This window comes from Lethenteron reissneri, chromosome 16, assembly GCF_015708825.2.
Source record: "Lethenteron reissneri isolate LAM-NWPU_2019-01 chromosome 16, ASM1570882v1, whole genome shotgun sequence".
Lineage (NCBI taxonomy): Eukaryota > Metazoa > Chordata > Hyperoartia > Petromyzontiformes > Petromyzontidae > Lethenteron > Lethenteron reissneri.
In genome coordinates, this window is record NC_083794.1 from 10119460 (window position 1) to 10143489 (window position 24030).

General features: G+C 50.9%; 1 protein-coding gene across 3 annotated transcripts in view; it reads left to right on the forward strand.

The window, feature by feature from the left end:
- Nucleotides 1–1338: 1338 nt before the first annotated feature.
- The window catches only part of ARAP1 (ArfGAP with RhoGAP domain, ankyrin repeat and PH domain 1), a 74554-nt gene continuing 51862 nt past the window's right edge, over nt 1339–24030 (forward strand). For all 3 annotated transcript variants that reach the window (XR_009755202.1, XM_061552361.1, XM_061552362.1), the window contains exons 1-3: nt 1339–1642; nt 21750–21850; nt 23270–23905. Coding sequence is in view for 2 of the 3 variants with exons in the window: in XM_061552361.1 (XP_061408345.1) it covers nt 23356–23905 (550 nt within the window). In the remaining variant the exon portion in view is untranslated. The remainder of the gene's footprint in view (nt 1643–21749; nt 21851–23269; nt 23906–24030) is intronic.

The following is a 24030-nucleotide window of genomic DNA, read 5'->3' on the forward strand; positions in this document are numbered from 1 at the left end:
GGACGGCTGCTTGTGTTGTGGCCGAAACGTCGTTAGAATTTTTTTATTATATATTTATTTTATTTTATTATTTCCCTTCTACGTGACTTTACCGAAAGAACCATGAAGACAGGTTCCCTTAGTCCAGGGTTTTCACCAAAACTCCAGTCCTCGCGACCCCATTCACCACCACGCGACGCATCTCCGCTTGGAGCAACTTACTCGCCGTTCATACACAAATGAACTCGTTCCGCGCTGAGTGTTGAACACGCAAGCCCTCCCTCCCCAGTGGCACGACAATCAATTACACGCTGCCTGCGTCACGGGCAACACATGTCGACATACGCGCCGTGTGAATTGTATCTGTCAATTATTAGTTACAAAACACTTTTAAATTTAGATTTATATGATTGGTTCTTTCGGTAAAGTCACGTAGAAGGGAAATAATAAAATAATACAAATACAACAATAAAAATGCTCACGACGTTTCGACTGCAACACAAGCAATCATGATGATGATTGCTTGTGTTGCAGTCGAAACGTACCGAAATAACCAAGAATAAAAAACACTTTTACTCAAATAAAATGTCCCTTTAAGCCATTTTATTGCACAACTGTAAGTCGCTGCACCCAGACCAGACCACTTCCCAGATTTGTTTTTATTCTTCTACGAATCATTGAAAACTCTAAAAACAACAACAACAATAACAACAGACGCCTCCAACAGCCAAAACGAAGAAGCAACGAATAACTTACAGCACGTTGAGAAAAAAATATATATGCGCGGTGAGAGAAATTTCCATAGCAGTGCCGCATTATCTGGCCTTGTTTTCTGCCGCGGCAAAGTGCGCGGCACTCGCTCAAGGGTGCGCGCGTGCGTGTGTGTCGTCGTGCGTGTGTGTGCAGGGTGGTGGCTGCTGTTCGCAAGCAGGGGGAGCGGCAGTGTCATCGTTCGCGCGACCGAACCCGGCGACCCGAGTTCGATTCCCGCTCACGGGCACAACACCCAGTGTCGATTATAATTATCTGAACCGCTACTGGGCCTCCCCTAGGTCGACTCGGCCTCAAATGAGTACCTGTTGCGGTGTGTAAACAATCGCCACTTGGGGAGACAAAGGCGGCCGGGCGTGGTTGCTGGCCCACCCACCCCCTCGTGGTGCCGTGCCGGCCTTCACAGGTGCTACTCGCTTAACAGCACTTGCCCCAACAGTCTGTTACGGGCTACACACGGGGGATCTTTGTCTTTGTGTGCAGGGTGGCTGTTAGGAGGGGAGGGAGCTTGCAGGGAGGGCAAGGGGGAGGAGGGGGGGAGTTATTAGGGCTGCGTGAACTTGTGTGGGCGTGCAGAGAACACTTGCGGCGGATACGTGCGATGAGATTAGAAGGAAGGCGGCAAGGGTGGAGAGGTTCTCAACGGATACAACAAACCCGGAACAGCAACATAAAAAATCCCCCGTCGCTCTGTCTATCCGGAGCTCTCTGTCTCTCCTCGTCTCTCTCTCTCTCTCTGAGTAGCCGTACTCGGAGAAGGAATTCGATTCGACCGTCCACCGGACAACCGCGGCGAGATAATCATGACCGACGGCATCGCGCCCACGGCGTCCCGCGCAGCGACGCGCAGACAAGTGCCGAGTTGAACGTTTCAGTGCCGACACGTGGCCAGGTAAGGGAGGAGGAGTGGGTGGGGAGGGGGACCCCACGGTTTGCGGCAGGTGCGGTCGGTGAACGGTCTCGAGAAATCCTTTCAACTTGTCTAACAGTCACTGACACCCGTGAGTCCAGTTCGTACGTTACTGGCCTGGTCGTAATCATCAGCCACGATTTTTCCGCTGCTTGATGAAGTTCTCGATTCACCCTTACCGTGTTGATCGCGTGGGCCGCGGTGGTGGGGGGGTGTTGTTTGAATGTTTGTTAGAGTTGGTGAAGGAGGAGGGGGGGGGCAAGAGCGGTCCAGATGTATCACTTTTACTGCGGCTATAGTCGCGGCCGCTCCGTCCCCACGTGCGTCTAATGCAGACAGATGATGGTCGTGACCGAGAATCACTGATACAAATCATAAGAGCGTTTCTTAGAAGGGGTAGACAGGTGATATCTGCTAAAGTAAAATCGAGTCTATGATGATACATTTAAAAAAAAAAATCTGAAACCCACAATTAACGAATGTTTGAACTTACAGGGTTGGGTCAGCCTAAAGGTCAATATTCATGTTATGTCTTGCGCTAATCACTAATACTGAGCTGCATACGAGCAACTTCATTGATAAACAAAGTGATTCGTTGCCCGTTCAGTTTGACGCTAAAGCCGAAAGAAAGGGTGATTATGAAACTACACTATATTTAGCTATTTTTCAGAAGCGACCTGACCACAAATGATAGCTCAACGAAGTGGCTTATGTGGAAATGTATAGCAGTCAAATACTCTAAATGTGGAGGGAACACAATCGGAGGATCCGGAGAAAAATCCACGCGACCACGGGGATGAGAGACACGTCGAGTTCAAATATACAGCAGGCATCAGGGTCGGGATCGACCCCACGACCTCCTGGTCCCTGCATACCAGGCGAGGGAGAGATCATTCGCCGCAGCCACCTTGTTACAAAAGAAAATGTGTTTCTCGAATTGAATCTCGACCTTCCATGGAATCGTCGGTGAATTGTTAACACAATAACTCACAACACTTTTACATCACGGGGGCTGTGTGACCATACTTGACCATGCCGCTCAAGTCGGCGATAGTGATGGGAAAGCCCAGGAACGTTTCAGATCTAGCCTCCCCGCTTGGGGCCTCTGAGTCATCCCCCCCCATCTCGTCGAGGGCGAACCGGGCACGGTTCAAGCGGCGGCGCGTTCCAAGTTATTTGTTTAGACAGCAACCTTTGGACTGTGACCCTGAGTTCTTGCACCCCCCACCGCTTCACCAACCCGCTCTGACCAGCGTCGTGAAGTACGGAGTCGCTGTTTGCCCTGCTGGGGCTCATCAGCGGAGGCAGCCGGGCGTTACTCAAAACAAATATCGCTGCTGGTTCGCCAGATGTTGTCGGCTCGTTCACTTTCTCCCCTTGCACCGCGAGTCGCCGGCGTCGTTCCGTAGCCTTCCAGCTCAGGCGAGGCCTTCACGTGTTGGAGTACGGGTGAAAGGTAACAGAAAGGTAACAGCCCTGCAAGGGTTTGTTCACGTAGTTGTCGGCGGAAGGGCCACCACTCGGGAGAGATGTCTATCAGCAGTCCTTCCGGTTGGTATTTGGCCTATTCTTCCACGCTGGCCCAAGACGTACTTGGAAGAGGTGGGAGGAAACCCCACACTTTACCCCATCACACGTGACCTGCCGGTCGACCAACTGTGGCGTACCCCCATGTATCTACGGCTGTGTGGACAGAGGTGGTGGTGTGGGGGATGAGTGTAGGAACAACAGATTTTGTTGTACTGCCCCCTACTGCCGACAAGGCCTACTACGCCTGTATCGGCCCATGGTGGTCCCCAAACAAAGCTTTAGCCAGGCTCAACCCTGCTTAGCATGCGTGATCTGACTGCATCGCGCGCCTGTGCGTGGGGTGACCTGGTCAGAGTGAAACGGAGCCCGCGCGGGTCTTCCTTGGCAATGGGAACTTCATCGTTCATTCAGCATCAGCAGGAGCAAGCGTGTGGGGCAGGCGACACGGCAACACCACACGGAGTTCATTCCCAGCCTCGTCCTGCCAAAGCCCCGGGCCCTCGTCCCACACCTCCTTTATAGCCTCCTCTTTCCTTCTTTCCCACCAATCTTTGGGTGTTTTTTCCCACTCTCCAATGGCCTAGCTCCTTTTGCCGCACCTTTCTTCTCGGTGTCTTAAATTATTTTACTTGGGCAAGGTCCCCTATCCACGGCGTGACCCCTCCGTCGAATCTTAGCGTCCACTACCGTCGCAATAGCCCTTTGGCGAAACCCAAACCACATTTTCTGATGGTGGAAACCAACGGCCTAAACCGACCGACGGAGGTCTCCCCATTGAACCTGTGGCCCCCATTGAACCTGCTAAGTTCAATGGGGGCCACATGCGGCTCTTTAAGTGACTGCTTCGTGACGTTATTTATTAAGGTCCCCATCGTCTCATATTCACTACGCAGTGCATTGCGGCTCTTGAGATATGAGTTTTTTATTAATAATAAAAAAATATTATTTTACACCATTGGAACCTCATTTGCCAGTAAAAAATATGATACTTGTTTTTTTACCCTTCTATCTGGCAACAAAACTGACACTTTTTTACAAGGAGTCATGTTTGCATAGACCACAATACCTGCAGCCATAATGCAAAAAAATATATAACTCTGATAATATATGCGCTGTCCTTGAAGCATATATTATCAGAGTTATGTTTTTTTTTGCATTATGGCTGCAGGTATTGTGGTCTATGCAAACATGACTCCTTGTAAAAAAAAGTTGTCAGTTTTGTTGCCAGATAGAAGGGTAAAAAAACAATTATCAAATATATTCTTGTTATATTGTTTGCCGCCTGTATGTCGGTTTTACCGGTACATGAAAGGAATTGACACCTGTATTTCGGGGTGGCAGGAAATTAATTCGTACCGATATTTGGTACCGGGTATTGTGTTTTGTCGAACCTTATCAGAGTAAACTACGCAGGTTTGATCATGGACCTAGTGCTGAGAAATGTATCGCAGGTGGAAAAAGGGTGGGCGACGCTAGATGGGAAGAAGTGGTTCATAGAAGCTTGCCCCATCCTTTCAACTGCCGCTCCAGGAGATGGATTCTGAGCCGCGTGACCTCTGGATTGAAGGTCCAGCGTGTTGACCGTTGCGCCGTAGTGGAATTGTGAAGAATGCGTCCGTCCACTTCGTTTGTTTTGGCCACCTTCACTGAGCTACCTGGTTCCGCAAGACACGGAAACTGGCGGTGGCAGTGGCCGCCTGTCACCGCCCCACTCTTGTGCCCTGTGGGGTGTTGATAGCGGAGCCGTGTGGACATACTCTTGAGCCCAAACACCAAACCGGTCCTGGTCTGGCAGTCCCCAAACGTCTGCAGCTGTGGGCGGTGCGGTGCCCACAGTCTACGGTTGTAACTTCCTATCCGCCAGAGTGTGCTCCCTGATAATAAACACTTGGCTCATAGACTACGAACCCGGTGTGTGCTTGGGGAGAGGGCACGGGGGAACTCGAAGCACCGACGGCGGGGAGGGGGGGTGCTGAGTTGCAATGTTCCATGGCCAGAACGATGAAGATGATGCTACTTGAATGTATGGCTATGTTTTGGCTGGGTTTTCAAAAGCAAAATCGAACGACGTGGTGGGACATAGATGTGCAATACAACCCCCCGGCGCTCGCTTCTCCACCACTCCGGCACGGCGTGGGGGAGGCCATCATCCAGTGAGGGGATTCACAACAGGGCTTGTAAGTGTGCTTCGATTGGCCGGTGATGGAGACTTGCTATTTAACTAAACGATTTATTTTTCCAGGTACGGCCCACTGAGCTGATGTAGCTTATTTGTCAGAAGCCACCTGACCACAAATGACAGCTCAACGAAGTGGCTTATCATCATGTGGAACTGTATCACAGCCAAATACTCTGAACCCACGTCAATTCTTAAATGGCTAACCATGGAGTGGCAGCCTCAACGATGGAGCACGCCTCCAGAAGGCATCCACCATGGAAGGAAGTGGAAGGACGAGATAAGCTCGTGAACCGGCGGCTAGATGGATTGCGAGAAAATAAATGGACGATGTGCAATGATTGAGCAATAAATAGTGTTTACATGCGCCCACGCCGGCCGTAGCAAAGCACAGGCAAATAGCAGTTCTTCCCAGCAGCTGCCCGTCCGAGCAGGCAAAGGACTTGATCAACCCTCGGAGCCACACACAAGTCCAAATATGTCTCGTAATCAGGGGAGAACGGCACAGTTTTGCGACGATAATTTGCTTTGATGTAAGGCCCTCCGGGGCGAACCGCAGCGCGCCACGACACATCTGATTTGAGGAATTTGGGAGAAGCACCCCAGCGGCAGCATCTGCCCCTGTGGGCGCAAGGTGGCTCGGCACGTGGCTTGAAATTGACAACTTTGGACGCTGACACCGGCACACAGTGGCCTGCTATTGCGAATTCCGTCAGGGGATCTTTAACGTCCACTCTAATCGGTGCATTTATCTACGCGCCACTCTTATAACTTAGGTTATCACGAGTGCACAATATTCAAACTGAGCTTGTTAAATGTCTGTAAAGGGTTTCAAGCATTGCGCAGCAGCGGAGAGTTTCAAGCCAATGGACCGCTGAGTAAGTGAGTGGGTGGGTGAGTAGGTAAGTGAGTAGGTAGATGAATTCCAGGCCGATAGACTGCTGAGTAGGTGAGTGGGTGGGTGAGTAGGTGAGTGAGTGAGTGGGTGGGTGAGTAGGTGAGTGAGTAGGGAGATGAATTCCAGGCCGATAGACTGCTGAGTAGGTGAGTGGGTGGGTGAGTAGGTGAGTGAGTGAGTGGGTGAGTAGGTGAGTGGGTGGGTGAGTAGGTGAGTGAGTGGATAGATGAGTTCCAGCCCGATGTGACCGCTCAGTAGGTGAGTGGGTGAGTAGGTGAGTGAGTGAGTGAGTGGGTGGGTGAGTAGGTGAGTGAGTGGGTGAGTGGGTTGGTGAGTAGGTGAGTGAGTGAGTGGGTGAGTAGGTGAGTGAGTCAGTGGGTGGGTGAGTAGGTGAGTGAGTGGAGTAGGTAGATGAGTTTCAGACCGATCGCGAAGCTGTGAGGTTCAGCGAGTGCGCAGTCTCGCCTGGGGTTTCCTGCCTTTTCCCCTGTCCGCACGTGTGGTCAGCATTTCCATGGCCTGCGGCTTGTCCCTACTCTATGCGGCCCGCTGGTGGTGTGGGCATCCTCGTCACTGTTTCTATGGCCGGAACGGAACGGTGCAATGGTGATAGAATCAAAAGGGCCCCTCCTCCCCTCCCCACCTTTTCCTTTGTACAGCCAGAGATTGTGGATCACACTTTACGCCAGCTCACCCAATCGGCGAGCTGAGCACTTTATCCAATCCTCTGCTGGGTGAAGTCTTCCCCATGCCGTGTCCAGACTTCACCTGCACCATTAAGCAGCCCCCCCCCCCACTCCCCCCTCCTTCCTGAACCTCCTTCCGTTCCTCGCTTTAAGCCATCACCTCTTATCCATTGTCCATTCCCTTTCTCTTCTCTTCTCTCGCCCCTCCGCTCCTTCCCCGTCCCCTCACCTGTAGCCCTTCCGTGACCTCACGCGCCCTCTGTCACGGGGTCACTGGTTCCTCAATCCCTGGCAAAGTGCCCTTGCCGTCTAAATCACGAGGCGAAGTAGCTCACAACCAAGGCGCTCTGTGAGTGTGAGATAATATCCCCGTGGCGGTTGTTTGGCCATACTTTGCCACGCTGGTGAATGCGGGCTGGGGAGTCGCGGGTGGGAAACACGACTCCGATGTCGCGGATGGTTAGTCGTGGCCGGGTATCTTTTTTTTTTCAGAATCCACATAACTTTATTTAAATCATGCCAAACATCAATCTACTTCTGTCAGTTAACAGCAACACAGGCATAAACACACTTTCAACAAGTAACAATAAAAAAAAACTGAAGAGCAGGGTGGCGAAGGACAGTGCTTCCTGAAGGGAGGGCATCCTTGGGCGAATAAAGTTTAATGTCCATACTTTTGGAATTCCCTCTCACGGGTATCAAACGCAGGGTCGTCGGGTTCGTTGCGTGAAACATCTCCCCACCAAACCCAAGCAGCCTGCTTGATGATGTCCTCAAGAGGCGAGGTAACGAGGAGGAGGCGGAGAGAAAAGGGCATCCGACGCCAAATAAACTAAACAATCCCGCACGCATACTCGGTCACGCTCCCTTGGGTGGGAGGGAAAATGTGTGTGTGTGTGTTGAACTTATTTCACGCCGTACGTAGCCAACCGTGCTGTGTGTGTGTGTTGAACTTCTTTCACGCCGTACCTAGCCAACCGTGCTATGTGTGTGTGTGTTGAACTTCTTTCACGCCGTACGTAGCCAACCGTGCTTTGTGTGTGTGTTGAACTCCTTTCACGCAGTTCTGAATAAATGAGTTTTCAATTTAGAAATGCTCGCGTACGCGTGCGGATTTGGGGCTGCACGCGAACCGCGACTGTAGACATTCTCTATCCACTGTTGAATGTGGGCACAGTGGTTTTGGGGTGTTGTGGCGTTGTTGATTGTTTTTGGTTGTGCCCGTGGTTGTCGAACACAGTCACAGAAAGTGTTTGAGGGTTTCGTGTTTTCTTGTTTGTTTCTGCTCCGTTTTAGTTGCAACCTTTTTTCCCCCCACAAATTATTCCGATGCCTCGCACTTTCGCCTTGGTGTAGGGGATGCGTGGAGCGTGCCGAGGGAGAGAGGGGATCGTGTTTTTATGTTTTTTTTATTTGTAAATCTGGGGAGGAAGCCAAGACGAGGAGCTTGATGACAAAAGATTGGCGAGCCCAGCCGGGCTGGGCTCGTTTTTTTATTTTGTTCACGCCAGAGAATGGAGGCTCTGTTCGTCCGCTTGCTTAACACGAGTTGTTCGTACGTGTAGGACACGTCACGTGTCGTTCGTACGTGTAGGACACGTCACGTGTCATTCGTACGTGTAGGACACACCACGTGACGTTGTACGTGTATGGCACGTCACGTGTCGTTCGTACGTGTAGGGCACGTCACGTGTTGTTCGTACGTGTAGGACACGTCACGTGTCGTTCGTACGTGTAGGACACGTCACGTGTCATTCGTACGTGTAGGACACACCACGTGTTGTTCGTACGTGTAGGACACGTCACGTGTCATTCGTACGTGTAGGACACGTCACGTGTCGTTCGTACGTGTAGGACACACCACGTGTTGTTCGTACGTGTAGGACACGTCACGTGTCATTCGTACGTGTAGGACACACCACGTGACGTTGTACGTGTATGGCACGTCACGTGTCGTTCGTACGTGTAGGGCACGTCACGTGTTGTTCGTACGTGTAGGACACGTCACGTGTCGTTCGTACCTGTATGACACGTCACGTGTCATTCGTACGTGTAGGACACACCACGTGACGTTGTACGTGTATGGCACGTCACGTGTCGTTCGTACGTGTAGGGCACGTCACGTGTCGTTCGTACGTGTAGGACACGTCACGTGTCGTTCGTACGTGTAGGACACGTCACGTGTCGTTCGTACGTGTTAGGACACGTCACGTGTCGTTCGTACGTGTAGGACACGTCACGTGTCGTCGTACGTGTAGGACACGTCACGTGTCGTTCGTACGTGTAGGACACGTCACGTGTCGTTCGTACGTGTAGGACGCGTCACGTGTCGATCGTACGTGTAGGACACGTCACGTGTCGTTCGTAAATGTCGGACACGTCACGTGTCGTTCGTACGTGTAGGACACACCACGTGTTGTTCGTACGTGTAGGACACGTCACGTGTCGTTCGCACATGAAGGACACGTCGTGTCCTTGTACGTGTAGGACACGTCACGTGTCGTTCGTACGTGTAGGACACGTCACGTGTCGTTCGTACGTGTCGGACACGTCACGTGTCGTTCGTACGTGTAGGACACGTCACGTGTCGTCGTACATGTAGGACACGTCACGTGTCATTGTACGTGTAGGGCACGTCACGTGTCGTTCGTACGTGTAGGACACGCCACGTGTCGTTCGTACGTGTAGGTCACGTGTCGTTCGTACTTGTAGGTCACGTGTCGTTCGTACGTGTAGGACATGTCACGTGTCGTCGTACTTGTAGGACGCACACTCGAGCTCGCGACGAACAAGGTCGGCGCCAATAGGCGAGCTCGCATTCCGCACGGCCACCCGAGTCGTCGAGTGAGAATTCGTTGCGAAGGAGCCAAGGCGGAGATGTTAGAGCGCGGGGCCGTGGGAGATGGCGACCGGTTTAGATGATGGGCGATGTCGATGATGGTGGTGGCGGTGGCGGATGGATGGGGAGCGGTGGTGCAGCGGTTAGCGCGCTGCGCTGCGAATCCGGCGCCCCGAGCTCGATTCCCGCTCACGGCCAACACCAGTGACGATCATCTGAACCGGTCCTGGGTTTCCCCTTGGTCAACTCAGCCTCAACTGAGCACCTGGTGCGGTGTGTAGTAAACATCGACACTGGGGGAGACAAAGGCGGCCGGGCGTGGTGCTGGTCCATCCACTTTGTGCCTGTGGCCGGCCAACAGCACTTGCCCCAAAAGTATGTTAAGGAGGGGGGGGGGTCTTTGTCTTTGGTGGTGGATGTTGTGACTTCTTGAACCTGTTACGTACGGATGGATCAACGTCGGTTCTTACGCGCGCGGTTCGAGGCACGTCTCGTGAGCTTCAGGAGAGCTCCAGCTACACTGCAGCGCCTCTCAACTGGGGGTACGCGTGGCAATGTCCCAGTGGGGGGGGGGGCAACGTGAGGTTATTTATAAGCGTGTACAATGTTGTCGTGCTGGAGAGTTATTGGTGAAATGATCATGTATCAATCTGCAAATGTAAACTAACTATGATAGCATCATTTTAAATCCGCATGGTAACCTATGACGATATAAAAGACCTTTCTAAACTCATTGATCGTAAAAAAGAACCACAATGTTGGTGGTTTCCAAGAGTAACCAGCGAGCACCAACAAATGACGTCGCTCGTGCAGCGTGTCCATTGAATTAGTTTTTTTATTCGCTTGCTTCGCGGTTCCCAGCTTAGTGAGGTTATACCACACGAGTTGAACGATTTGGTTGAAAAGATTTGCCGCTCGTTAATCCGTACACTTATTGCTCAGAAACCATGTTGGGTCAGGTCAAGGGGGGTTGACTAGTCGATGGAAACAAAATTGAACAAGGGGGGTAAAAAGTAGCCAAAAAAATTGTTGAGAATAATCACTGCAGTCTACACGGTGGACATGGCCAGAAGAGGGAATGGAAACCATCAACAATCATCTCAAGAACGAATATCAATCCGTGATCGTTGCACCACGAGCTCCACCGAAAGCCACCGCAGATAAAGGGGCAGCCCTGCAATTGCGTGGTCGCGCCACCGCGGGCGGAAGGAGAGACCCCCCCCCCACTAGAGCCGCGTTCAGCCCCACTCTCACTCGAACCACGTTGGACAACCACGCAGCAATGCCTCGTCCGCAAAGAGCAAGGGGACATCGCGGCGAAACACTCCCGGTGCTCCGTACGACGCCGCGAAATTCCCGGCTCGACCCCCTCCTTGAATGCGAAATTGCAGCCGTTGCTCAGCCGTGTACGCGAGGCCGTACGGAATGAAGAAGAAGGGAGAAGGGGGGCCGTGCCGGGGCATGTCAATGCCGCCGTCACCCCCCCCCCCCCCCCCACACCGCTGCTGCCAGTTTCCCGTCGGCTCCCTCCCCCGAGCCGAGTCTGTCTCAAGAGAAGCGCTGTTCGTCAGTGCCACCGTAAACTACCGTAGACACACCTCCACCACCAGCAAGGTTTCATTTCTCGCTTGCTATGTTTTTGTCTGGAACGGCTCTCGGCTGAAGAGTGGGGACGCTATCAGTGTAAGGCACTGCAAGGTATCTTTATCCGTAGTAATCCTTCCGCTGTACCTTTCCTTCGTGACATCCGCAGGTACACGCGTAAGGCACTCCCATAACAGTAGAAGGCACGCCTATCCATAATAATCCTAGGACTACCCTTCATGACATATGGTGATGGCATAAGGCACTACCACTAGAGTACACGGTATGCTTATCCACAGTAATCCTAGTACTATTCTTCGTGACATCTGCAGGTACACGCGTAAGGCACTCACATAACAGTAGAAGGCAGGCCTACCCATAATAATCCTAGGACTGCCCTTCGTGAAAGCTGGTGATGCTAAGCACGATTAACACGCGTGTTTTGTTCGCACACTTCCCCAATACCGTGAGGACAAAGCAAGGCGAGGTGGAAGTGGCTGCGTGCCAGAATAATTATCGGAACGGTGTTTCCGATCTGCTCCGGCTGAAATGCGGCAATGGCTATGACATGGTTCGGAAACGTGGATACCGGGTGAAATTCATTCGATGGTGATCTAAAGACAAGAGGCAAACGGTGAAGTTCTTCATGAACCGTCGAAGGTTTTTTTGTTGAACGCGCAAGGGGCCGCGCGCTGGTTGTGCATGCCTCTGCGTGTTGTTCGAAACTTAAGAGGACGGAGCGAAAGCTCGCCGTTGGACAAAGGAAAGCGGGGAGAGACGCGCGGCTGGGATTTACACTGCGACAGAGGAAAACGTGGACGAGAGAACACGCGCGGGTCAACCACGTGAACTTTGAGCTACAAGTCAACGTGCTTGGGCAGGACGCGTCGCTCGAAGGAACAAATGCCGATGGACGAAATGAAGAACCGATTGATAGCCCATAGCGCCGAGATGAAGCCCAGCACAGGCAGACGGCGAGATGAGACGACCCATCTGGCAGGTACTGGGTGACTAGTCGCATCGCAGGACTATGCAGGGTTGGTGGTGGCGACTTGGAGAAGGGGGGGGGCAGGGGAAAGGGGCAGAGGAGGGAGGCATTCATCCAGCAGTGGATTGATCATGGCCGATGGCAATGATGATGATGATTGCTAACCGCTACAGCCACTGCTCCCCACCCAATCTTTCGCGCGGCCCACTCCGTTGAGCGAGAAGTCACAACGAATGTCACCCACGCGGCGACCGAACATCGCTCATTCATCTCCGGGTCTGCAGAGCAGCAGCAACAACGACACGAGGCCACGCTGCTGGCCTCTCTTCAGGGCCAAACAGCGACACGCCAGCTCATAGGCCCCGGGGCATGGATTCTCCAACCGAACGCGGAGGGAGTCTCCCAGGTGACGTGGGAGAATGTCCACAAAATAGGAAGGGGACGTCACAGCGGTGCGCTCCGCTGCTGCTGCTGCTGACGCGCTTATCTGTCCTTGACCACATCTAGCAACAGCAGCCGTGTCACTAGAAGGAGGGCCTCCACCACCACCACCACCCCTTTCCTGTTCGCGTCGTGAGCGGCGATGCTCGTTGCACCGCACGCGCGCTGTCTGTGCCCATGGATTTGGGCAAGGCCGTGGCCACGGAGTCAACATTGGGGGGGGGGGGCAAATCTTCCAGGGGGTCTGAGGTCCCCCCCCCCCCAGAAAAAAAAATCTAAATTTGAAAACGAAATTTCCTGCCATTTCCTGCCTAAAATATATAAAAATTCGCTAACACATAGGATGGACTTTTTTTCTTACAATAATGTCTAATAGTGTATTGTATTATATTGCTCTGTCTTTTTCTTTTTGACCTCTTCTTGTTTCATTTTATGTAATGGCCGAGATTAGTTATTAATAAAGTACAACCATAACCACAATCATCTTCACAGACATCTATTTCATAGCAATATATTCGGGTGGACATTTTGAGCATATTTGAATATGGGGGGGGGGGTGTGCCCCCCCCCAATATATATTATAATTACGGCCTTGGCTTTGGGAGAAGTAAACACCCCCCCCCCCCACCACGTGCTTCTGCTGCGTTACTTAATCGAGCGCTTGCAGGTTTCACCCGAGCCGTGCCACGACCCCTCACTTGCCCGCACTCCCCCCGCCCTCCCGCTGTGCGCTATGATAACGGCATGGGCGCTTTGTCATCAGCAGCGGTGGCCGGGATGGGTCCACTGCCCGACGAAGTTCCCGTTGTTGTGCATTGCGTTGGGGCCGAGGCTCAGCCCGTGGATGCGACCGCGAACAGGTGGAATGCGTGAAGAGTAGCACTGGGCTTTGGGATAGGCCCGCTTGAGGAACACGTCATTTGGTGATGCTGTGCTATGAAAAAGGGCAATTGCATGAAACGTCGTCTATTCTACATATATTTGTGTTTTTTGTTAAGGCCACACACGGTGTCGTTTATGAGTGTGCGGTGGAGGCTCAATGAGGATCGCAATAACCAGGCCACAAACTGTGCCGGCATTGCAAGAGAATCATCGATTTAAAACATTCACAGCCACCCATGATGAACATCGTCAGCCGTGGTCAATCCGCTGCTGGATGAAGGCCTTTCCCAAAAAAGCTGTTCGCCATCCCTCGCATTCTCGCGACGGAACAATCCGCCGCTCCGTTTCCACGGGGGACGTGCTCTCTCTCTCTCTCTCTGTTGTCTTCCCTCCTCTCTCTGATTATAGATATACATTTTTCAAGGGCCCAATTTACCCAATATTCTCAGAGCTGCTCTGTAATATTCATGCATCCTACACTCACTTGCTGGGAACCTTTTTCGTCCAAACGTCTGACACATCCATGCACGCGAAGTAGACGGCTGATGTTGCATTCATAGTCGGCGGGGAGCGGTGGTGCCCTGGCTGGTGAACTGCGCGACGAACCCGTTGACTTGAGTTCTATTCCCAGCCGCGGCGAGTGTCTTCCCTCCTCTGGCAGCCGGTGCTTCAGCAGTCTCGTGGATCGGCCATCACCACTTGAAGCCCCGATGCGTCCTGGCCAAACCCAAGGCCAATGCTGCTGTTGGAGTGTGGGTGTTTGTTTTTGACGATAGATTTAATTTCATCAACTTCACGGTGTATTGCCAGATAGCCCGTAGGTGTCCACTTTAAGTGAACATATTATCGATCGATTAACAATTACTTTAGAGATACTTTGTAAAAAAAATTGTTTGCAGTATGTAGCCAGCACTGGCATGCAAACCATCGATCCATCTCCGTGACAGGCGTTCTTTTTGGAGCATTTATTATTTTGGCTGCCACTCAGTTGTTTGGGTTTGGTATTAGATATTTGTTCATGTTTAGTCACGTGACTCTTTTTTCAGGAGGGTGCTGCTACATTGGGATGTTTGGCCAATTCCAGAACCTGGGAAGCTTCCGTCACGTATAGTTTTATTCCACAAGCAAGTAAATTCCTGCTTCTTAAACACATTTAGTCGATACAATAGAAAGGACATTTTTACGCTGCTCATGACTGTTTTTTGGAAAACTAATTCGCAATTTTCTTTTTTCTCCAGGCAAGTGATCTTTTCCAAACAAACATTATTGGAATAAAAACCCATGCAACATTTGGTTCAATAACCACAATAACAAACTCAGCAAATGACAAATGTCTGGTGAGTTTAATTTTAATCCTGTGCGGCAGGTGGAATTTTTTGGTGTTTGCGAGTACCGGTGAAGTCAGACAGAGTCATTGCACATATATTCCGAGAGGCGTGCAGGAAGAGGAACTGCTGCAATCGTTACATTGGCAAACGGCAGCTCGCAACATCTTGGCAGGCTTTGCTTTCCAGCGCCACGCAAAATCAAACGTCCTCTACAAATTGTTACTGGAGCAATATGAACGCGCATTTTAAAATCTAGATTGAAAACTAATTTCTTTAGAACTGCTTTTTGTGTTTCGTTTGTTGTCTCCCCGCCCCCCACCCCACCCCCGCTGCACCTACAATTAGCACGGGTGGCTACGTACGGTGCAAAAGAAGTTAAACATACATACAATGTCAATCATTGCAGGGAGATCTGTAATGAAAAGCCACCATGGGTTTTGTCTTTGGTAGTGCATAGCATCGTCACTCGAAAGGGATGGTGGCCGATATATGAGCCTGGCAATGACCCGGCAATCAAGGGAGGGTAACACGCCCAAGATGACTAATGTGGAGCGATAAGATCAGCGCTTGCGTAGGCATGGATTGTGGCATCGCTGGGTCATAGGGGCATGCAGGAGGCCTTCATCCAGCAGTGGATAGAGCATTGATGATGGTGACGATGAGCACGCGTTCGATTCTCGGTCTTGCGGAAATTCCGCTGATAGTTGGTCTCTGAACCTTGCTAGGATCTTGGAGTGTAAACAATCGTCAGTGATAAGACAATAGTGGCTGGGCGTGGTGCTGGTCAGACAGCAAACCAGATCCTGTACCAGCCTTAATGGACACTCACTAACCGAGTTCGATTCCCATTCACGATCAACATCAGTGGCGAATATCTCAACTAGTCGTAGGCTTCCCCTAGGTCTATTCAGCCTCAAATGAGTACCTGTTGTGACTTGGACACTCCCCCACTGGGGAGACAACGGCGGCCGGTCATGATGCTGGCCATCCACTCACTCGTGTACCATGCCCGCCTTCATAGGTCCTCGCTAAGACAGCACTTGCCCCAACAGTCTGTTAAGGCTATACGGGGGATCTTTGTCTTTGATTGGACGGGTTAACACATCACGTTTCTCGGGCTGTTGAAATCCAGCACCACTCTAGACTAGCACATCTAAGTTCCACTTTTCTTCAGTTATTTTATTATTCGTATGGTCTAAGCGGTACACTCATTGCTTAACGAGTACGTGGGGCAATTGGTTTGCTGGCCCCATTCTCTGTAGCTTAATTATCTGAGCTTGATCTCACATCCATCATGCCACAACATCAAAGCTCAAAGTTTGGCGATCGATAGATTGAACACCGCCGTGTCGAAGACCGACTTTCATCGGAGCCCCTTTGCCACCTCACAGACACCAAACCACCAAATTTGCACCGTCCAAAAAAAAAACTCCATCCAGCAGAGCGAGCGATGGACAAACGTGGCAGTCGAGTAATTCGTCAACAAAATAAAAACATACTGCATGAACATCTGAATATCAGATTTAACAGCCTGTTTTTCTTTGCCTGAATGTTGGGTTTTTTTTAATTATTATTCATGGTTGCGACATGCGCCCAATGGGCTGTGCAAGTTGGACTTTGGCCTGGAATGAAATTGTCAGGTGCATTTAATAGGTCCGCTCTGTGATTGTGTCCGTGTATTTCCTGTTCGGTTGTTTTTCATAATCAACGTTTTTGGGTTAGATCGCGTTATTTATAAATGTGTCGTAACCCTCCACAACCCGACACGGCCAATCAGCAAAAAAGTGTCACGTTGACAAAAGAGAAATAGTTCACTGCTTTAGCCCACCGGTGTGTTGAAGCGTGAAATCACAACATTTACAATTTTTGAGTCGTACGACGTTTCGCTGGTAATTGCATCCAACATCATCGGGCAATTCGCCGGAATGGTGAGGCTCTGGTCTGGCTCCCGGTCTTAAATAGCGTTGGTGTACGGTGTTTTTTCTGCAATATTTTTGCTGTCTTTTCTTGGATTTTCTGTTTGCACTTAGCCACATATTCACTTTAAGATGTTTTTTGTTCATGTTTTTTGTTTTTTGTTTGTTGCGGTTGCACCCGATTCAAGAGCTGAATGGCTCACAGGGCTATACCTAATAAATGAACTTGAACTTGAAATAGAGCAGCAGCAGGGTGACGTCATCATTAACTCATCAACTCATCGACGTTTTGATTGAAAAGGTGCCGTGTGTTAGTGGGCGGTTTGCGTGACAATTCTGGGGTCTACTGTTCAAACGTGATAACCCACGTGGACACATTACGTTTTAAATAACCCACGCGAGCTTCGTTGGTACGCTTTACAATCCACGATTAAAAATTGTTGTGTTGTTATTGGAACCTCTCCCTACGGATGGCTGCACAACGTATAATAAATATAATTCTCACCCGTTTCACGCGCTTAATTTGCTAACATTGACGTGCTTTGACATTTGAACCCGGAGTTGACACCAACAGATGCACTACAATGAGATTGTGTGGGTTGCCAAGTGTATCCAGGCATAATAACCCTTCCATTCTTACAGACAATTAATTCCACTGCTCTAGAAGAGATTTCGTGTTTGCCAATTCCAATAACAAAGACAAAGATCCCCCCCCTCCCCCACCATAGCCTGAACAAACTTTTGGGACAGGTGCTGTCAGCGAGCACCTATGAAGGCCGGCATGGCACGGGGTGGGAGTTTGAGAGTTGTGATGGTGGCTTGCGGGGGCGACAGGAGAAAATAGGGTGGGGGAATAGGCGCTATCAAATGTGTTGTGGTTCAACTAAAAAAGAGGAAAGCATGGTCAACTAATAAATAAAAATAAATATTGCACGTTTGCGTGCAATTATGTAATAAATACTGTACATGAAATACAACATTGAATAAAGCAACGTGAAAATGGGAAAAAAAATCTGTTTTAAATGTTTAGTTACCTTGTGGTCCAGACGCTGGCTTGCCTGATCCTAATCGGGCGTTTCACGCGGGAGGCCTCTACTCATGACATCTCGCTGAGGATCGCTCCGCCGAACAAAATTATCCCCCAGTTCGCTTCGTGAGTACAATCGAACGCTCGCAAGTCGGATGGCCGAAAGATAACGACACCTTCACGTGCGGATGTCCGTAAGTCGAACGGTCGTTACTCGGGGGGGGTGGGGGGATGGGGGCTGCCTTTAAATATGAAAGTGTGACGAGTTATCATTGTGACTCGCCTGAGCTGACGGACTTTGACGAGGTCCGCTAAGATTGCACTCGCAGGCGTGGTGATGGCACGCGGTCGTGCGAAGCACCACGGGAGGGAGGACCTATCCGACGGAGGATTTTTATATTCGATTTTAACAAAAAATATTTCACCATTGGAACCTCATTTGCCAGTAAAAATATGATAATTGGTTTTTTACCCTTTTATCTGGCAACAAAACTGACACCTTTTTACAAGGAGTCATGTTTGCATAGACCACAATACCTGCAGTCATAATGCAAACAAAAAACACAACTCTGATAATGTGCACTGTCCTTGAAGTTGATTGGTCCACACCCGAGACAGCTTTCCTTAGAGCCTAGTCTCACATGGGTTGGACCAGATGACGCCAAAACTGCAGGTATTGTGGTCTATGCAAACATGACTCCTTGTAAAAAGGTGTCAGTTTTGTTGCCAGATAGAAGGGTTAAAAACCAATTATCAAAAAAATATTTCCCCTGGAAAATCTCACGAGGTGGAGATATCGCGTTTTGAATGGGCTTCCAGCTCGCACCGCTCAGTGTCGATGAATCACCTCTTACTCGTGTGATTTTTCGTCATCGAATGTGTGGCGGGGGACTTAATCCAGCAGTGGATGAACGAAGGGCTCTTACCGCGTTGTTATTATTAATATGACTACCGCATTCGTATATATTTTTTAAAACGCTGATGTCAATGATATCAGCTGCGTATCTCACGTCGGAACATTGATGGTGGTTGTTGTGAAAGAGCACCGACGCAGCCCTCGGTGCATTTGACGGGCACTTGACGGTTCGTCGTCCGATCTTTTCGGCGTCGGCGAAAACGAAAGAAGCGCTCCTCTCGCTCGCTGTAGCATTTCTCGTCGCGGCGTCAGACGTTTCCTGGACGTTTTGGGTCCGACGGCAACGGGCGAATGCTGCGGCGCATCGAACACAAAGTAAACTCTCGGTGGGGGAGGGAGGGGGGGCTCTGTTCTCTATTTGCTACCCAGCGTGGCGCTCCCCAACACGCCTTGATTGTAAAACCAAACCCAAACAAAACAAACACTCAACATATTCTTAGGTTTTTTCGGTAAAGTCACGTAGGTGAAAAATGTAAATTGATACAGCTATCGTGCTGTGACGGTTCCACCTGAAGACGGAAGCTTGTGTTGCCTCCGAAACGTCGTGATTTTTATTTTCTTTTTTCTTTTTATTTTACTTTTATTAATTAAAAATTTTCACCTACGTGACTTTACCGAAAAAACCTAAGAATATGAATCCTTGCAGTCACGAAAGCTTCAAATCTAGAATTAAACACTCAACACGTTCATTCGTAGCGCTGTGTGTGTGTGTGGGGGGGGGGTCCTTAAAATAAAAAAATATATATATACAGTCCGGTCTCATGTTTATTATCAACAAGCACGACATTTATGTAATGCTGACACGGATCGATTTAGGAGGCAGGAACTTTATTTACGACGCATCTTCGAGACGCGACTCCGAACGCGTTTGAACGCGAGTCGCGTCTGGTTTCAGACGTTGCTTTGGGACGTGGCGCTTTTGTAATTGTCGATCGTTTTCGTGGACTTTTTTTAGCACCGATTGAACCCTCCCTGTTAAACACGGCCGGTAAAGGAGAGAGAAAAAGAAACACAGCGCGGCACGCGATGTGTTTCCTACTCTTTCGGTAAAGTCGCGTAGGTAGAAAAATTAAATGAAATAAGAAATAATATCTTACGACGTTTCGATCGCAACACAAGCGGTCGTCCTCAGGCGGAAACAATAATCCAGCAGTGGAGCAGTGGACCGCTTGTGTTGCGATCGAAACGTCGTGATGTATTTTTATTTTATTTTATTTTTCTACCTACGTGACTTTACCGAAAGAACCAAGGAGTATGGATCCCTGCAGTCACGAAAGCTACAAATCAAGATTGTTTCCTACTCTTTCTGCTTTCCGTGCCAAAATTGTACGACGATCCGACTCGTGACGATGGGGTGTCCAGGAACGACACGTCGCGCCGTAAGAATTCGGGGACCCGCCCGTATACGGGGCGACGTTTCGGGCGATGGTCCTACTCCGTTGCACATAGACACGACGCTCCTCGCTTTGCCACAGGCCTGTGCGTGGAAGTGAAGGGCGCGGACACCCTCTGACCTATGCTTTCTCAAGCGATAGCGCAGGCGACAAGTGGTGTTAAAGATGTAGGAAGTCCTGTGAACACAGGGGAAACCCACAAGCATCGCACTGTACAGTAAAGGGGAACCCAAGTGTGCATTGCGTGTTTTGGTGTACGCGGACGTGTGTGCACATGCCATGTGTGCAATGCGTGCGAGTGCGTGGGGGACGGCGTGGAGCGGTGGCGCAGCGGTTAGCGCAGTGCGCTCCGAGCCCGTGGACTCCGTTTCGATTTCCTGATCACGGCCAACGTCGGTGACGAGCGTCGATCAGAACCGGTCCTGTGCGCGTTGTGTACAATATCGGCAGTGGGCGATACAAAGGTGGCCGGGCATGGCGCTGGCTGAACCACGACCCCTGTGTGCGCCGTGTCAGCCTTCTGCGGTGCTGGCAAACGGCACTTGCCCCAACAACCTGTTGAGGCTATGTGGGAGATCTTTGTCTTGTTTGTGTGTGAGTGTGTGTTGTTGTGGGGAGCGGTAGTGTAGCGGTTAGCGCTACGCTGCGCTATGAACCTGGCGACCCGGGTTCAATTCCCGCTCACGGCCAACACCAGTGACGATTATCTGAACCGGTCCCGGGCCTCTCCTAGGTCGACTCAGCCTTAAATGAGTACCTGGTGCGGTGTGGGAACATTGCCACTGGGGAGACAAAGGCGGTCGGGCGTGGTGCTGCCCCCCCCCCCCCACCCCCTCGTGTACCGTTCCGGCCTTCATAGGTGCTCGCTAACAGCACTTTCCCCTACAGCCTGTTAAGGCTATACGGGGGAGCTTTGTCTTTGTTGTTGTGAATTGCGTTGCGCGCAGGCTTAGCCCCGTAGATAACACTAACAGCGTAAAGCGAAGCTCTGGGCTAGGGGCGAGGCTCAGTAGCTCAGTGGGATCACAGTGATAACGGTGTCAGTCCACCGAGCCAGCATTGCTGAGATCCTGGGTTCACGTTTACATCCGCCAATGGTCAATGCCCCGCTGCTTGAAGGTCTCCCCCATGCTATCAGCAACTCTCATGGTCCTGCAAAATGACAATTCATCTAGCCCAGGGGACTGCTTCGTGACCGTCATTTCTCAAGGATCACCAGCGTTCTCGGATTCACCCGCGGTGCATTGCTGCGGCTTTTGAAATGTTGTTGTTTTTAAACCGAGTTCGAAAAAAAATGTCTCTTCTTTGCTATTCTTGGTTTTGCCGACGCCTGATCTAGCCTCTGTGAATGTCATCATCGCTCCATCTCCGCGACGGAGGAACCTACGGGCGTGTTCCCTCCCTTTGCAGCATGTGTGTCATCGTTGTCGACAACATTTCACGTACAACAACAAAAAAATGTTGGTTTTCTTTTGACGTTTCAGCTGGCGACACCTCCCAAAGAGCAAAAGGGCGAGGACGTTTTTCGAATGACTGAAATGCGCCCAACCTCCCCGCGCGGAGCGAAGATACGCGCCATCTAGCGGTGAGGTTAAGCGCGTGGTCACCGTGGTGTCTCGCCGTGACCTGCAGGAGCAGATCTGCGGTTGTCCATCTCCTGACCTTCGTTTCCTCCAGTGGCGCAACGCGCCGCTTACTTCACTTTCCGAAAGACGTGGCCTTCGAAGACGTGACCTTCGTGAAAAACTTGACCTTCGATGTCGCTATTTGGTTATTGCCGGTCAAAGAATAGATTAAAGTAGAACCCGCCCCCTTCTCTTAACCACGGTAATTGGTTCAACGAAACCGGCCGTTGAGTGATTTGGTTGTTAAGCGAGTATAGGGAATGCACGTTAAAGGCTAAATTCGTTCCCACAGCATCAAAAGTCCTTTTCACCAAAAAGTACTTTATAACATTGAAACATTGGATATTAAAAATAAAGATACTAACAACATTAAAAGCACGTAATATTAAAATAAAGATGGTTGATCAATGCATTAATTCACATTTACTGCACCTACAACAGCCCGTCATTAATAAGGGAATGGTCGCTAAACGAACACATTGGGCTCTGTGGAGGCACTATACTACTATACACTACACTATACACTACACTATACACTACACTATACACCACTACACTATACACTACACTACTATACAGTACTACTATACACTACTACTTTACACTACACTATACACTACACTATACACTACACTAGACACTACATTATACACTACACTTTACACTATACTATACACTACTACTATACACTACTACTATACACTACACTATACACTACACTATACACCACTACTATACACTACACTTTATACCACTACACTATACACTACACTATACACCGCTACTATACACTACACTTTACACCACTACACTATACACTACACTATACACTACTATACACTACACTATACACTACTACACTATACACTACACTATACACCACTATACACTACACTTTACACCACTACACTATACACTACATCGGGTTCTATGGAGGCCCGTCGCTAAGCGATTAGTCGTTAACAGGGGTGGTCGTTACGGGGGGTTCTACTGTCGAGTAATATTTAAAAAAACACACATTTAGTCTTGCGTTGTTTTATCCAGCGTATCAGTTCACCGGCGTTAGTTGCCCCCGCCGCTAGGCCTGTGGAATGATGAGCCTGAACAGAGCTAGCACTCCCCTACGAGTAAAGACACCCGTCGCTGCCATTATGTTCAGTGCAGCAGATGTCTTCGCTGCGTGAATTCGCTTCCTCGGTGGCCTAAACCTACAACGCCTGAGCATTAGTTTGGGTCAGTCTCTATGAAAAGAAGAGTAAGCTGCATGATGGCATGGGGTGTCGTCGTCGTCATCATCACCAGCAATGATCTCTCCACTGCTGGATGAAGTCCACCCCTAGCTGTATCAACGTAACGTCTGTCGCGTTCTCTCACGTCAGGGTCCTGACCGCCCGGCCCTCGCCGCCTGCCCCGCGCCACGTTCCGCGCCCCCCCCCCCACCAACCCCACCCCCGTCCCTCCGGCCATGGCGTGCGACTCCGAGGAGGACGACGGCATCGTCGCGTGGCTGCGCATGATGCGTCTGGACCAGTACGAGGCGATCTTCACCTCGCGCGGCTACACGACGCTGCGCGACTGCAGGGGCCTCTCCAAGGAGTTCCTCGCCGACATGGGCATCTCCCTGCCGGGCCACCGCAGCCGCATCCTGATGCAGCTCAAGCGGACGTTCTCGCACGACGCCCAAGGGGTTGGTGACGGCGGTGGCGGCGGTGGTGGCGGCGGCGGCGGAGTTTTCTCCGAGCCGACGACGCCAGGCGGGGGCGGCCACCCTCCCGAGCAGGACGGAGACGCCGACGCGGCGGTCTCCGCGAGGAGCGCCGACCCGTCGCGGACGCCAGAGTACGAGAACCTGAAGCTGCCGCTGCCGCCGCCGCTGCCGGCGAAGGAGAGGGGGAGGAAGGCGGCCGCGTGCTCCGACTCGCCGCCCGCGGTGGGCCCCGAGGGCCTGCCCGGGTGCGGCGGGGCCGCCGAGGGGCGGCCGGCAGAGAGGCCGGAGCAGAAGGCGGTGCGGACAGGTGGGTGCCGCGCACGCCGCACGGTTTGAATTCTGCGATTTAGTGTTTTACAGTTTGCCGGCAAGAGGTGGATTGAGAAGCTTCCGTGGTGGCAAGGTGTTAACTACTTCGCTTGGTATACAGGA